The 15,896-nt window shown below is 33.3% G+C and overlaps 2 protein-coding genes across 6 annotated transcripts; one reads left to right on the forward strand and one right to left on the reverse strand.

Moving 5' to 3' along the window:
* Positions 1 to 2,657, forward strand: LOC112795092 (MDIS1-interacting receptor like kinase 2-like). 2 transcript variants are annotated; one of them, XM_072235763.1, is made up of 2 exons: positions 1 to 2,061; positions 2,144 to 2,657. In XM_072235763.1, exons 1-2 carry the CDS (start codon positions 1,371 to 1,373, stop codon positions 2,464 to 2,466), a joined length of 1,014 nt encoding a protein of 337 aa, XP_072091864.1. In that variant the 5' UTR covers positions 1 to 1,370; the 3' UTR covers positions 2,467 to 2,657. The 2 variants fall into 2 exon arrangements, 1 of the variants encoding a protein (XP_072091864.1); XR_011881285.1 differs by having other exon boundaries at positions 4 to 2,061.
* A 5,452-nt stretch (positions 2,658 to 8,109) lies between these two features.
* LOC112797076 (uncharacterized) lies at positions 8,110 to 15,267 on the reverse strand. Of its 4 annotated transcripts, XM_072235764.1 has the most exons (10): positions 14,790 to 15,239; positions 13,209 to 13,568; positions 11,447 to 11,769; positions 11,065 to 11,187; positions 10,616 to 10,763; positions 9,837 to 9,926; positions 9,591 to 9,645; positions 9,339 to 9,461; positions 8,602 to 8,658; positions 8,110 to 8,500 (listed from the first exon to the last, which is right to left on the reverse strand). In XM_072235764.1, the coding sequence occupies exons 3-10, from the start codon at positions 11,653 to 11,655 to the stop codon at positions 8,361 to 8,363; spliced, it is 945 nt and encodes a 314-aa protein (XP_072091865.1). In that variant the 5' UTR covers positions 11,656 to 11,769; positions 13,209 to 13,568; positions 14,790 to 15,239; the 3' UTR covers positions 8,110 to 8,360. The 4 variants fall into 4 exon arrangements, with proteins under 4 accessions (XP_072091865.1, XP_029153749.1, XP_025695618.1 ...); XM_029297916.2 differs by having other exon boundaries at positions 11,447 to 13,568; positions 14,790 to 15,248; XM_025839833.3 differs by lacking the exon at positions 11,447 to 11,769 and having other exon boundaries at positions 14,790 to 15,243.
* Positions 15,268 to 15,896: the final 629 nt, after the last annotated feature.

Below are 15,896 nucleotides of genomic sequence, written 5' to 3' on the forward strand. Positions count from 1 at the left end.
GGCTTTAAGTTGTGGAATAATAATTGAAAAATACATAACTTGATCATTAATTCATCAAACACTTGTAACTCCAATGGCTATATCATGCACTTGCACTATTATTTTGATGTTAGTGCCACTTGTCTTTGTTGGCATCACCACCAATGCTGGAACTCACAAATTGTCACCCTTGGATCAAGAAGCCAATGCTATGCTTTCAATTAGTAAAGAGTTGTGGAGTAACCAACATAATAATGTCTCAAACCGTTGCAACTGGCCCAGAGTCAACTGCAACAAAGCTGGAAGTATAACATTGCTTTCACCTCCAACTCCAAGTAATTTCACCGACGAGTTCAGGACACAACTCTGCTTTTTGAAACTAAACTTTTCAGTGTTTCAAAATCTAGTCCATCTAGATCTCAGTGAAATGGGGTTATGTGAGTTCCCTAAACTAAGTGGTCTCAAGAAGCTACAACATCTCAACCTATCATACAACACTTTTGCAGGTGAGGTTCCTTTTACATTATTGGAAAATCTAACTCAACTTGTGGTGTTGGACATTTCTAACAATTATATTAGTGGTACAATTCCACAAGAACTAAGCAAGCTGGAGAGACTTGTCATGTTGGACTTGAGTGCCAACAGGTTCCTTGGAAGCATTCCATTGATTTTTGGTCAAATGAGCAATCTCACACACATGAACCTTTCCAACAATCAACATTTTGGTGATGAGGTTCCTTTCACATTGCCAAATCTAACTCAATTTCTTGTGTTGGACCTTTCCCAAAACAAACATAGTGGCTTCATTCCTCATGAAATAGGGAAATTAACAAATTTATTAACCTTAGACCTGAGTTCAAATTCCCTGTCTGGTCCAATTCCTGAGCAAATTGGGTACTTGAAGCGTTTGACAAGTCTCCACCTTCATTCAAATTTGCTTAGTGGTTTCATTCCTCATGAAATAGGGAAATTAACAAATTTATTAACGTTAGACCTGAGTTCAAATTTCTTGTCTGGTCCAATTCCTGAGCAAATCGGGTGCGACCCGTTTGGAAGTGCTCAGCATCGGATCCAACAGGATAGATGGTTGTATCCCCAAAGAAATAGAGCTTTTGTTGCATCTAGAAGTTTTAAATCTTTGTTATAATGCTATTTCTGGTGTTATCCCATCTTCTATCTTTATTCACTCTAGTTATGTGGATCTTAGCCATAACAATTTAAGTGGAAGCATTCCTTCTCAAATTGGAAACATTTCATATTTAGACCTTTTTTACAATAATCTTAGTATCAAAAACACAAAGGAACTTGAGTCTATTATTCCATTCTGTTATCAATTAGAAGACCATCATCATAATAAGCATTTTGGCCGATCACTGGTTTTGGTCATAATCATGGTCTGCGTTACCATTTCATTGGGTTCTGTTGGAATTGGAATATGCATTTTCCGTGCCAGGCATCATGGCAAGCTTGAAAATAAGGCCACAAAAAATGGAGACTTGTTCTCAATTTGGAACTATGATGGCAAAATTGCATTTGAGGACATCATTGAAGCCACACAGGACTTTGATATCAGATATTGCATTGGAACCGGGGCTTATGGTAGCGTCTACGAAGCGAGACTTCCAAGTGACAAAACTGTTGCATTAAAGAAGCTTCACAAAACAGAATCAAAAAATCCATCCTATTACAAGAGCTTCTGCAATGAAGTTGAGGTCTTGACAGAGATTCGCCACCGCAACATCATTAGGCTTTATGGCTACTATTTGCATAACAGATGCATGTTTTTGGTGTACGAATACTTGGAAAGAGGAAGCTTATTCTGTAACTTGGCCAACGAGATGGAAGCACAAGAGTTGAAGTGGAGCAAGAGGGTGAATATCATCAAAGGGACAGCTTATGCTCTTGCTCACATGCATCATCATTGTCCTTCTCCTATTGTTCATAGAGATGTCAGCAGCAACAATGTTCTGCTGAATTCAGAGTTAGAAGCTTGTGTCTCAGATTTTAGCACAGCGAGACTTCTTGATCCTGATTCATCTAACCAAACTCTTTTAGTTGGCACTTATGGATATATTGCTCCAGGTAATTTCTAATTCTAATTATCCAAATAAATCACTGTCCTCATCATCATTTATATAACTCTCTATGGTTGTTTTTGATGTAGAATTGGCATACACCATGAGTGTGACTACAAAATGTGATGTTTATAGTTTCGGAGTGGTGGCATTAGAAACAACGATGGGTCATCACCCAAGAGAATTCATGTCCACTATGACAAAGCCATCTACTCAACAATTATTGGTGAAAGATGTGTTGGATCCACGGATTCCACTTCCGAAATCTCGGAAAGAAATGCAAGATGTTGTGCATGTTGTAAAGCTAGCATTAGCATGCCTCTCCTCTGACCCAAAATCCAGACCATCAATGCAGGATGTGGCTAATGAGTTTTCAGCTTCCAAGACTTCAATGAATTCTTCTTTTTTTTGATGTCTCAATCTACCAATTGAAGCATTAGCATGTCATATGATTGTATTTTAGTAGCATATATACGCAACATTGCAAGTTGTATGTTTTAGTGAGTCACAAAATAATGCAACACTTGAACTTTTGGGCATATAACTAAATATGACATCCCTCAATGTTCTAATCTATGGGTTGAGCAGTATCGTTTCAATTTAGTTTATATTGATCAAATTGTTTGATTTATATTATTTCAAAAGCTAAGCAAATTTCTTTTTGTTTTTTATTACTATCGCGAGGTATTTTGCAATCCTATTTGGAAATTTTCCCGACTAACTAACTAGTTTTTTGACCCGTTGACCCAACCTAAAAGAGCCCAAAGAGTTCAACAATTGAGAGAGCCTCAACATTCCCCCCAACGTATAACTTAATTGAATTTCCTTAGTTTTAGAAAACAAAAATATTTTCTATTATGAAAAGCATTATTTAAAGTCATATTAATAGTTCTATAGTATTATATAATATGTAATTGCCTCTAATTACATTCGTACACCAAAACTATCTTCGCTTTTGTACAAATATTCCTTCTTATTTATTTAATAATATAATATAAAAATACTAAGTCAAACTAAATATTTGGAGCATTAAAACGTCATTAAAAAAAATATAATAGAGAACATCATTATTTAGAATTTTAGATGCAACTTACATAGCTTCACTAGACGTACACTGAGGTTAAGATCTTGAACTCCTTCCTTGGGAGACCACATTTCGTGCTTAATGGGTCGTCAATCGTCATAGTTTTCAACAATATTTTCCAAAATGATATATAGTGAAAGATGATGATAGTTAACCATTCATTATAAGCCTTATTAGGTGACCAAGATTCTTCAAGAAAATGATGGAAGGATAATAGTTAACCATTCATTACAAGCCTTATATTTTTCAATATATTCTTAGACTTCTAACCTTTTAATATTATGCCACGTTAATTTAAATAATTAATGGACATAATTTATTTATTATTTATTTAATTAAATTATTTTTTAATTATTTTTTTCAACTTTTCATGTGTTTCATTATTATAACTTAAGATTTTTCTTTTATTTTCCTTCTCACTTTTATAATATTTATTTTTCTTTAAGTTACTCTATAATTTTTATATTCTCTTAATCTTTATTTTTATATAAAATAATATTATATGCCTTTAATACTAATATTATTTCTCTTTAATATGCATAAACATAATTTATTTTCTTCTTTTATATTCACTCATTTTTATGTTTATTATATAAAATTATAACTTAAAATTCTTTTTCATTTTCCTTCTCATTCTTATAACATTTATTTTTCTTTAGGTTATTATATATTTTTCATATTTTCTTACTTTTTATTTTTATATAGGATTCTATATGGTTTCAATATTAATGTTATTTCTTTTTAATAGACATAAATTTAGTAATAAACATAATTCATCATCTTCTTTCATATTCACTCTTTCTTATGTTTATTATATAAATCAATATTCACTTCACACATTTTTTTTATCTCCTCTTTTCACATAATATCATGCCTCTTATTATTTTTTTCTCTATTCTTACTAATATTTTACACGAGTATTTGAAGAATTTGGTTCATGACCACAACTCTTTTTTTAATTTGCTAAATATGTGTATTAGGTGATAAATTTATAAAACACTAGAATTTTATAACTTCTTTTTAGTTTTTTCATTTTTAGTTTAATTGTATTCATTTGATAAATTACTAAAACACTAGACTTTTACAATTTCCTTTTAGTTTTTTTTTTACTTTTGGTTTAATTGTGTTCATTAATTATATCATTCCTTTTTTCTTTTTAGCAATTTATATTTTTTAATATCATTAAGTTATAATATTGTTGAAAATACGTGGTATTATTGCGAGTCATAAAAAATAAAATTAGAACATTTAATATTAATTTCAACTAATCATGTCCTTTATAATTTCATTTTAGTTTTTTATTTTTGGTCTAATTGTATTCATTAGTTATATCATCTATATATCGCTTTTTTTTTCTTTTCAACAATTTATATTTTTTAATATCATTTAATTATAATATTTATGAAAATTCATCATATTATTGTAAATCATAAAAAATAAAATTAAAAAATTGAATGTTAATTTCAACTATTAAAACATTATATTTTAAACTTGCATTTTATCTAATAATTTTATATTCAAATGACATAGACTCCCCATACTCAATTAAGAGATTGCGGGTTCGAGTCTCTTATCTTTCCAAATTTTGCCATTGAGTAATAGCTCAAATGACACAGACTCCCCATACTCAATTAAGAGGTTGCGAGTTCGAATCTCCTATCTTTCCAAATTTTGCCAATGAATAATAGCTCAAATGGCATAGACTCCCCATACTCAATTAAGAGGTTGCAGGTTCGAGTCTCCTATCTTTCCAAATTTTAGCCAATGAGTTATAGCTCAAATGGCATAATCTCCCCATACTCATTTAAGAGGTCGCGGGTTCGAGTCATATTTTTGGTAAAAAAAAATCTAAAAAATAAACAAAACTGACTGTTTAAAAAATACAAATAATAATATAAAATTAAATAAATAAATTTAAATTAAATATTTTTGTAATTTTATTTAAAGTCCAATTTATGTATATATTTTTAAATTTTATAATTATTAAATTTTAATTTAATTTATATATTTTATAAAATGTAAATCCATTTTATTCCGGTGGAATGCCTGAGTCTAAAGCTAGTATTAATTATTAGTCATTCTTTATACAAATATTTCATTGACTCCTTATACTTTCCCTTTCTATATATGTCACATTCTCACCGTTTCTTTCAATATTCGAGTGTACTTTAATATTTACGATCTTTTATGTGTATTTCTGTCCACTCCAAACTCTTTCATAATATTTTTGTTCATTTACTCCTTATTATATATATGTGCAACAACAATTGAGAGAATATTATACAACACAATTCAGTGAAATTTAGATACACACATGACAAACTCAGGTTGCAATTTACTTGCATTAATGAAGCTTATCTTTGTTCACACTTTGTTTGCCTTAGTCCTCCTAACCGTTATGAGTGCCAACACCATGGTGGCAGCATCAAATTCCTCGTCCTTGAACGAGGAACAAAAGGCCTTGCTCCATAGCGGGTGGACGGAAGGTCGTGACATCTCAAAACATTGTAACTGGACTGGTATTGTGTGCAATGACGTTGGAAGTGTCATAGAGATTTCAACAAGGCGTTATTTTTTTTATCCCTTCATCTGAATTGAGGAACTTCAATTTTACTGCATTCCCCAATTTGATCCGTCTAGAACTTACTGGTTTGGAACTCAAGGGAACCATTCCCAGTGAAATAAGCACTCTTACAAAGCTTATGTATCTTGATCTCTCTTCTAACTATCTTGAAGGTGAGTTGCCTACTCCAATTTCAAATCTCACTCAACTTAAGTTAGTTAATGTTGCTAGCAATTTTCTTAGAGGTGTTATTCCTTCCACTTTTGGTCAGTTGAAGTGTTTGGCTCAACTTTCTCTTCACTCAAACAATCTTGAAGGCCCCATTCCCATTCCCGAAAGGCTAGGGTACTTAAAGCATTTAGAGCAGTTAACTCTGTCAAATAACTCATTGAATGGTTCAATCCCTTCTACCTTTGGACAACTAGAGGATTTGGAATCTTTGTCCCTTGATTCAAACCATATTGAAGGTCCCATCCCTGTAGAATTTGAGAACCTGTTCCATTTGAAAGCCTTAGACCTTTCCCATAACAATATTTCTGGTGTTATACCATCTGGGATTGGACAACTCTCTAGGCTTTCAACTTTAGATATTTCCAACAATAGCCTTAAGGGACCAATTCCATTTGGTATTCTAAATCATTGCAGTTATGTGCAACTAAGTAACAACTTTTTAAGTGGACATATTCCTTCTCAAATTGGCAATCTTTCTTATCTAGACCTCAGTAATAATAGCCTCTCAGGAAGCATACCAGAGGGACTCCATTCCGTTCCATATCTCAATATATCTTACAATTCCTTTATTCCAGATACACACTTTTGTGGTTTTCCAAGTGAAGCACTGATTGGTAATAAGCAGTCACCCTCTTGCTCTTCTCCATATAGTACCATAGCACTAGTTTCCCTTGCTGCCTTGAATTACTTCTTCATTACAACAGTGTTCATATGGCTTGGAATCAGTGTCTTCTATCCCCTCCAAAGAGAGTACGGATTTGAGGAAAGAAGCAAGAATGGGGATATCTTCTCAGTTTGGAACTATGATGGTAAAATTGCATTTAAAGACATAATCAAAGCCACAGAAGACTTTGATATAAGGTATTGCATTGGAATAGGTGCTTATGGAAGTGTCTACAAAGCACAGCTTCCTAGTGGCAGAAATGTTGCATTAAGAAGCTTCACAATACAGAGTCTGAAAATCTATCATTTTACAAGAGTTTTAGCAATGAGGTCAAGGTCTTGACAGAAATTCGCCACCGCAACATCATTAGGCTTTATGGTTTTTGTTTGCACAACAGCTGTATGTTTTTGGTGTACAACAGCTGTATGTTTTTGGTGTATGAGTATATGGAAAAGGGAAACTTGTTCTATAACCTAGCCATTGATGAAGAAGCTCAAGAGTTGAATTGGAGTAAGAGTCTAAGAGAGTAAACATTATTAAAGGGACTGCATTTGCTCTCACTCATATGCACCATCATTGCACTCCACCCATTGTCCATCGAGATGTAACTAGTACCAATGTTTTGTTGACTTCAAATTTAGAGGTTTGTCTATCAGATTTTGGTACAGCTAAACTACTTTCTTCTGATTCATCTAATCAAACTCTATTAGCTGGCACTCCCAGATACGTTGCCCCAGGTAAAACTGTATTTTATTCTCTTATTTATTTATTATTTAAATGTCATAGTAACCTATTTAATGTTTGAATATATTGTAGAACTGGCTTACAGCATCAACGTGACAACAAAATGTGAACAAAATGTGATGTTTATAGCTTTGGAGTGGTGGCTTTAGAAACAATAATGGGAGAACATCCTAAGGAACTACTTTCCAATATGTCAAAACCATCTCCTCCAAAGATCATGATCAAAGATGTATTGGATTCACGTATCCCATTGCCCTTTCTTCGAAAAGACATGCAGGATATTGTACTTGTTCTAACATTAGCATTGGCATGCTTGCATCCCAACCCAAAATCAAGACCTTCAATGCAGGACATAGCTAATGAGCTTTTGTTTTCAAAGTCGCCATTGCTTTGGCATTTTGATGGTATTTCAATTCACCAACTTGTAAATCAAGAAATATACGCAATAGGTAAAAATTAGGAGGTTTTTTAATCATATTTTCTTAGGTGATTGCCCTAATTTTATGTATGAAAGCCATCTTCTGTTTTGTTTTCAACTGGGTATGCCTTCCAGTTCAAATTTTTTTATGTATTTTCGCCTTGTATTATGATTTTTATCACTTATAGCATTCCCTTTCAAATTATGCAGTTTGCTCACTCAAATAACTAAATCTTAATGGTAACCAATATTATGTGGGGCTTTCAAATAGAAAGTTTATGAATCATCAACCTACCTGAAATCATACATTAGATATTTTTTTTTGTCTAATATTATATAGAACATGCAAAAAACTTGAAACTTCGGAAAAACTTTATTAACAATTCATAGGATGAGTTAGACTTAACCATTTTGTTTTAAATTTAACAAGAGTATAAAACATCCATGCTGAAGAAACAATGACAGTTTCTCAAGCCGGACTAATTGAATTTCTAATAAGAAAGTCCAAATAACGGTGGTGAAGACTGAAAAAACTGCCATTGTTTACACAACCAATCAGGCAAGCAGTAATCCACACACTGTAATCCTAAACCAGTAATAAACTACGACAAATTATTTTGGAGAGGAATAGGTTGTCTACCGGGCCACGATTCTATCTTTTGGAAATACTTGGGGGGTACAACTCCATCAAAACCTTCTGTCAAGATAACCTTGTTGTCAGAAATGAAAAGCTTCATACCTTCTGCAATAAGATTGCAAAAGGAATATATCTTTAGTTACTATCATCAACAAACAACTAAGAAGTTCAGCATTTCAAGAATTGTGATTGGAATATTATCATACCCTCCAATGCTTTTCTAACATCTAAAAAGATCAGAACATTTACATCTCGCCTCATACCTGGGAATCAAAATAGAAAACTAGGTAAGAAATCAAGGACAAAAACTAAGTAATCAAACTTAACTAGAAATGGTTGCATACAAGGGAATAACTAAAACTAAAGGGATGCTAGATGTAGTTATTCAATAGAAAAAATATCCTCAAGAAATTGAGTAAAATAGTCCAAGCAAATACTTTAATATCCATAAAAATATCTCATGTTACACTGATTGCTAAGAAGAGATTTCCAATCAATTGCCACCACCACCCCCAACAAATGATAAAGGGTAAATAAATGCTTAAAAATGCAAACCATTATTAGTTATGCTACTTATGAGGGCAATATTGAATGGCTTAATTGCATTATTGATTTACTAATAAAGAAGTGAAGTTTACAGGCATTTTGTTCCAAGTAACCAGTTTATTCAGACTTTGGATCATTGACTAATTATTATTTGAATTACTTTCATGTTAACATGTTTAGTGATTATATAATACCAGGCTCTTGTAAATAAGCACAAGTAAAGAGTAAAGACATATCCAAATTCCAAAGTTAAAATACTTAAGTGGTTAATCACAATAGACAAGACATCAGTATTCCTTTGCTACTGTATAACATAACTGCCAGCCTTAATACTGCAGAAGGAAAATGACCATGCCTAAATAAATCTAAATGAATTTTTGATAGCTAATCACATTACCACTTATTATTTCTCCATCTGTTGGTAAACCACAAGAGAAATGAACATGCAATCTCTTCATGCGCTTGAGGCCGGATTCTAGAATTGAATCCAAGTTTTTTCTGTAGGTTCCGTGCACGCAAACTGCATATGGTAGCAAAATCAAGAAAAAACAAAAAATAGAAAGTGGGGGAGAAGAAAAATAACCATTTGGAGAATATGACTCACAAGGACAGCAAAGTTAACAGAAATACAGCTCCATTGATTATTCACCTGGAACTTCTTCAGCTGAAAGGATTGGTTTCAACAAGCTTTCAGTTTCAACAGTCTGCAGATCAAAAGTTAATCATGTATTTTAGTTACTCCACAAACAATCAATTTAACATAAAGTGACATGAGAACATCTACGTAATATTCATTTCAGAGCACAGATCCAATTACTTAAGGTTTGAAGGTTTTTTAAAAAACTTCAAAAGAAATTTAAATGTCTCAACATTCAACTAAAACAGAACAGTTTACCGTTATTGTATGGCCTTGGTTAGCTCGTATAAGTAGCTCCCCATTCTCTTCTATAAGGCTGAAGCGCTGCTTATTGTCCTTTCGAACAGCCTGAGAATAAACAAGAGATCATTTAGAATAAAAGGTCTTCAGTTAATACTTAATTCATATGAAAATAGAAGACATTAAAATCTTAACTTCAGGGACTAAATAAACACAAATAAATAGCATATAGATACAGTCTACAGAAAAAGATAAAAAAAAGTCGTTATAAATACAATAACAATTCATGAAAAAAGATAAGCCACGGATATTATGTAGCAGTAAGTAAAGAATTAAGAGTGGGATACACTTGACCAGCTACAATCAACATGCCAATCCTATCCGATTCATTCAACTAATGATTTATACTATTGTTAGTTGCAGAAAGATGGATCAAGAAATTCTGAAAACCATATTCTGACTGCTTTTACAAGATCAAACTAGTATCACTCTGCAACAAAAGATTTAGAAAAGGAAATTCTATACAGAGGATACAGGAATAAAAAGCTAAATAGAATAACAAGTTGAAAATGTCGATAGACACAATACAATAAAATGTATTTATCTTGTATGCTAAACAAGAAGTGGTCTCGAAGTTTTTGTCTTGTATCTATAATGTGACTATTTTCTATTTTGCTATTTTCCCCAAACCAAATGCTTCTCCAAAATGCAACACAATAATCCAAATTACAATAGAAATGGCAATGATAACAAAGAACAAACAAGAAATAAAAAAATATATGAATAATTAAACTGACCTCCCTAACATCATCAATATTGTGGGATCTTAATGGAATATTAGCAAATGTCTTCATATTCAGCTTTAGCAGATCATTAACTTTGACATAACCATCACTTCGCATATCTAAGTTCAATTCAGATGCCATATGACGCAAAATCCTCGTCCTGCAGGTATTACCAGAGAAACATACAAAAATCACTAACTTTGACCTTAGAAAGAAAAAGGGTGATATATAATATTTAGTACATTGCATAAACCATACATACTAATTTCCTATGAGTAGTTGCTCTACACAAGATAGTTTACACTTTATAAAATAGTTCATTTTATTAGAAAGACAAATAAAGTACATAAAATTTTCTCCAAAACTTGTTTTGATGGACTACAATTACAAGAAATCGAGAACTATCCCACAAAAACAAAAATTGAGAGAAAATAATGAGCAAAGAGCAAATTAGTGCTTACAGGAGCCTACCAAGAGCGTCAATTTTATCCTTCCCGGAGCTGCCACCACCACCACGGCCACTGCCACGTCCTCTTGTTCTTTCCCTGTCGTTCCTCATGTCAAAAGAACTTCCTCTTCCACCACTGCCACTCAAAAGCCCAAAAATGGCATCAGTTAAAGGCATAAAACTTTAAGCTTCATTCACTAGAAAAACCTACCATTATCATACAAAAGTAAAAGGAAGAGGAATTAAAAAACAACAAAGAAGCAAAAATTAGGAAATTTGAGCTAAACACAATGATTTTGAGCAAGCTTCAACAGCAAGACGCAAAAGAAACGAATTTTAATTCGATAATAGCTATAAAGAAGGATAATTGTTTGTTGGAGAGAGAGAGAGAGAACCTGGAAGAGGAGTGAGCGTAGGAGGAGAAGGAAGAGGTATTGGGGTTTCTGCTTTTGTTGTTCATTGTTGGAGGAAAGTAAGAGGAGGAAGACGGAGAGAATAAGAGAGAAGACGGTGATGTAACGGAAACAGAAACGGTGAGACGTGGAAGTAAGAGGCGGCAGTGGCGCAAAACAAGGATAGTGCTGTCGCTCACCGAAGCAAACATGGATGGATATTTGATTGATGCAGCAGAAACTAAACGATGAAGAGCGTATAGGAATATGAGCTGAGCTGAGCGGAACTGAGCTGAGCTGAGCGGAACTGAGCCGAGCCGAGCTGGCTTCTCAAATTTCCAAAAATAAACCCAGAGAATTTTCGAACACTTATGTTAAGGGTATACAATACGGCCTAGTAAAAGTTAGTTCCAGTTGTGTGCTAAATCGGTAATGAGATGCCGAAAGTGGCCTAACTAGATTCAAACCAAAAGAGATCCAAATTTGACCAAAATGGAGTATATTTGGGAAACCTTCATTAGCTCCCTCGAAATTTAAACTTAAATGAATGAAAACAAAATGAGCAAAGGAACAAAAATTAAATGAATAAACAAATAAATAAATAAGCTCTCCTAGTTTCTGCCATCAATAAAAGTTGGTAAGCAACAGCATATTATCTTTCTATGCAACTGAATATAAGCATATCCACTGAAATCTAAAGACCAAAGCAGAGAGATAACAAATAAGTAAAACCCAAAATCACATCCACTCAAAACTTAAGAGAACATGTGATAATGACATTGAAGAAATATTAAACCAAATATAAAATTGATAATGACAATCAACAAAGAATTAAATAGCAAGTATTTCCTTCTTTCATCGCTGTCTTAGTTCCTTAAAACTCTCTGGTTTGCTCATCAATTTTACAGTGATAAACTAAAAGTCATTAAGAGAGACAAAAATCTGTTTAGTCAAGAAGGTAAAAACAATACAAATTTAAGCTAGATAAGTAACAAGGATCAAATTCTTTGTAACATTACATGCATATTTAAACCAAATGCCTATTTCTGCTATTGACTACTAGGAAAGAGTTAAAACAGTACTATTAATTTGGTTTCAACTTTCAATAGGCATGCAGCTTTTCAATTTTCTTCTGAGTTTTATAAAAATGATTTGTAACATGCTCTATGAATTATAATTAGCCAAACTTCAAAGATTTAGAGTTGTATTACTAATTATGATATAAATGAAACACTCGTATATGAAATAACATCAAATAGCGTGCTATGGTGAATCATAATAGATGCAGTGAAAAATCAAGAATCAAGAATCAAAAATCAAAGAACAGAATCAAGTCAAGTACAGAACAGGAAAAAATAGAAGCATTAAAAAATCATAACAATAATCAAGAATCAAGAATAGCAACCAAGAGAATATTAGAGAACTGCAGAAAATATGCCAACCAAGAATCAAGAAATTTAAAAATCATAACTAAAATCAAGTACTACAATACTTAGTAGTTAAGTTACAGTGGTGATATCACTCAGATGCATGTCAATAAAAAATAAAGAACCACAGCAACACACAAAACAGCACCACAGCAGAAGCTCATTCAAAAAAATATCACAACACACAAAAATAGCAACACAGCAGAACTAGAGCTCATTAGTAATCAAATAATCATTCAATAAAAATTAAAACACAAAACATTCAAATATTCAGTAATCAAATAATCATTGAAAATGGCATAAATAAAAAACGCAGAAGAAGTTAGCAGTGAACTGACCGTCGAAGTCTAAGGTTTTTTTCTTGGTTGAGCTTCTGCTCTCTGAACTCGAAGGAAGGAAACTGGAATGGAGATGGGTTTTTCTTCTGAGCAGTCTAAGAAGAGCGGGGCAGAATCGTGACGGAGACAGAGGCCAGGCGACGAACACAACTCAGAAGACGGTGGTGGGTTGGAAGAATCTGCGACGACCAGACGAAGACGATGGTGACTGAGCGCCCGACGGACGGCGGCAGGAGCACGATGGAGCAGATGAATACCAGGAACTGACGCGCCGAGGTCGAGGAAGAAGAAGCTGCGATTCTTGAAGGAGGAAGAAGCTAGGGTTTCTGTTTCAACTTCCTTTTTTGATTTGGGGAGAAGCTGTTAAGATAGGGGTATTTAAAAGGTATTTTTGTCTAATCAAATAAAGGAATGATGTTTAAGTCTTTTTGTAAAATTAAATAAATAAATATTTTTTATCTTTATTTAATTAAAAGGTTGTTTTAGTAAAAGTGATGACATATTATATATTTAAAAAAAATTAAATGCTGACGTGGAAAATAAATTCTACATGTCTTATTGTTATTTGTCCATATTTTAAACGTATTGGTACGTATGAATTTATCATCATACCGTAGCAAACACCTAAAATTAATAGTGTTTTTAAAGGTTTTTTTTTTAATGGAATAACAAGGTCACACACACTATGATAGCAAGGTGGTGCGTGTTTTCCAAATTCCAACGTTCCGGAAATATGGAACCGTTTTAGTTTACTGTTCTAACCAATTTATCGGTAGTTTAGCCGTTTTATAATAAAATAATAAATAAAATATAAATAAACACATTTAAAATAACAAAAATTGTCAATAAATTATAGATCAAATAATATATTCTCTCCATATTCTCTTTATATTTATTTAAGAGATTGTAGATTTCAATCTCTCTATCCTTAATAAAAAAAATCAACAAAAATTAACTAAGATTAACAAAATTGTCAACAACATTTTAATAAAATCAGCACAATACTTAACATGCTTTAATAAAAATTAACAAAATTTTCAACTCAATTTTTACAAGCACAGCACAATGATTAACAACAGGAAAAAAAAAGGCACTAAATGAGCCGTGAATCAATAACACAGTACAATTTATCATCAAGAAACTTAAACAAAATATAACATTAGAAAAAAAAAAGTGAATTTTTATCATGCAGTAAGCCAGTAACAGACTTATCAATCTAAATTTTATCATCAAGCACAAGCATCAAAAGAATATTTAAAACACAGCGACATCACGACAACACCAACAGGAGCATTTAAAACAAAGCAACAAAAAAAAAAGAAATATCTAAGAATCACCATTGCTGAAAACATTAACTTGATACGTGTATGCTCAAAGAATCAAAGCCTAACTAGAGCAGCAAGCAAGCAAAAATTCACAATTCCCTCAAATTGAAGCAGCAAGCAACTTGAAAAGGAAAGCACCAAAAAACAATTTGCAAGTAAAAAATTCAAATCACCAATCCTAACCAGAAATAAAACCAAATCCCAAGAATAAAGAAGTCAAAAACAATGATGATTGAAGGAAAAAACCCAAAAATACCTTCCACTGGGCTGGAACTCAAACACAGATGAGGGAGAGGGAGCACAAATGAGGAACTCAAACCAGAAGACACAGGCGACGGTTGGAGCCCGACGGAACAGAGGCAGCGCGACAGAAGTGGAACAGAGGCGACGAAATTGAGACGATTCGACGAGTTGCTATGGCAGCGACGAGTCGCCACGGCGGTGGAACAGCGGGGACGGCGACTGGAGCAGATTCGAAGGCGGTGCTGGAACGGCGGCAATAGGACAGCCGCGGCGACACAGCTTGAAGAAGAGAGAAGAGATGGCGATACAGCTTGAATGACGAAGAAGCGCGGACTACCCGGTGGCCCCTGATCGCAAGGAACGGCGGCGCACTCCTTGCGGCTGTGGAGAAGACCACTGTAACCTAGGGTTGTGTTTTGGGGAATGAGTTGGAGACTGAGAATGGCTCGAGGGAGTGAGGGATGAAGGACCTGGCTTTCCTTTTCTCACCCTAATTGTAGAAGGACGACGTTTCATGAGAACCGGCTTGTTCCGGTTCGATCCGACCATCCGAATGTTGGCCGGTTCAACGATTTATAGATGGTTGTGAAATTGACGGTTTTGGTCTATGAATAAAATGAATATCACCCACACTATCTAGAATAACCATCCGAATATCAGGGATAATAAACATCTCATGTCATAAAATTACTCATCCTAAAAATTTAAATTAATTTTGAAATTCACCAAGGATCGAACATTTGACCTTTCGGATCTAAAATTCTAATACCATATCATGAACCCACTCATTCCAAAAACGTAACCTGACAAGACAATTACTAATAGTCATATCTCTAATACTTCCTAAACCTCCATTGTACACATTATATGCTTAGACCATGGACTCCTTATACTTTTCCTAAATATTAATGTCTAGTTTCCAATTGGACTGACCGACCGACCAATCTAATTTTTAGAACTACGGTTTTTCTATTATGGATATTAATTTTTTTAATTTTAATTATAAAATCTAACCCTCAAATTTAAAGAATTATATAATTGAATAAAACTTATAGATTAGATTTGTATATTTAAAAAATAAAGAATTCAAAATCACATATTTAAGAATTAGATATGTGTA

Source organism: Arachis hypogaea, chromosome 4 (assembly GCF_003086295.3).
Source record: "Arachis hypogaea cultivar Tifrunner chromosome 4, arahy.Tifrunner.gnm2.J5K5, whole genome shotgun sequence".
In the NCBI taxonomy this organism is placed as follows: domain Eukaryota; kingdom Viridiplantae; phylum Streptophyta; class Magnoliopsida; order Fabales; family Fabaceae; genus Arachis; species Arachis hypogaea.

What these genes read in the sequence shown, in the direction of transcription:
- LOC112795092 (XM_072235763.1), top strand. Translation starts at nt 1,371, where the DNA reads ATGGTCTGCGTTACCATTTCATTGGGTTCTGTTGGAATTGGAATATGC. An exon ending in TTATGGATATATTGCTCCAG is followed by an intron (nt 2,062 to 2,143) that starts GTAATTTCTAAT and finishes TTTTTGATGTAG; the next exon opens with AATTGGCATACACCATGAGT.
- LOC112797076 (XM_029297916.2), bottom strand. Translation starts at nt 11,655, where the DNA reads ATGTTTGCTTCGGTGAGCGACAGCACTATCCTTGTTTTGCGCCACTGC. An exon ending in TTCAGCTGAAGAAGTTCCAG is followed by an intron (nt 9,462 to 9,590) that starts GTGAATAATCAA and finishes TACCATATGCAG; the next exon opens with TTTGCGTGCACGGAACCTAC. An exon ending in AGATGGAGAAATAATAAGTG is followed by an intron (nt 8,659 to 9,338) that starts GTAATGTGATTA and finishes TTTGATTCCCAG; the next exon opens with GTATGAGGCGAGATGTAAAT.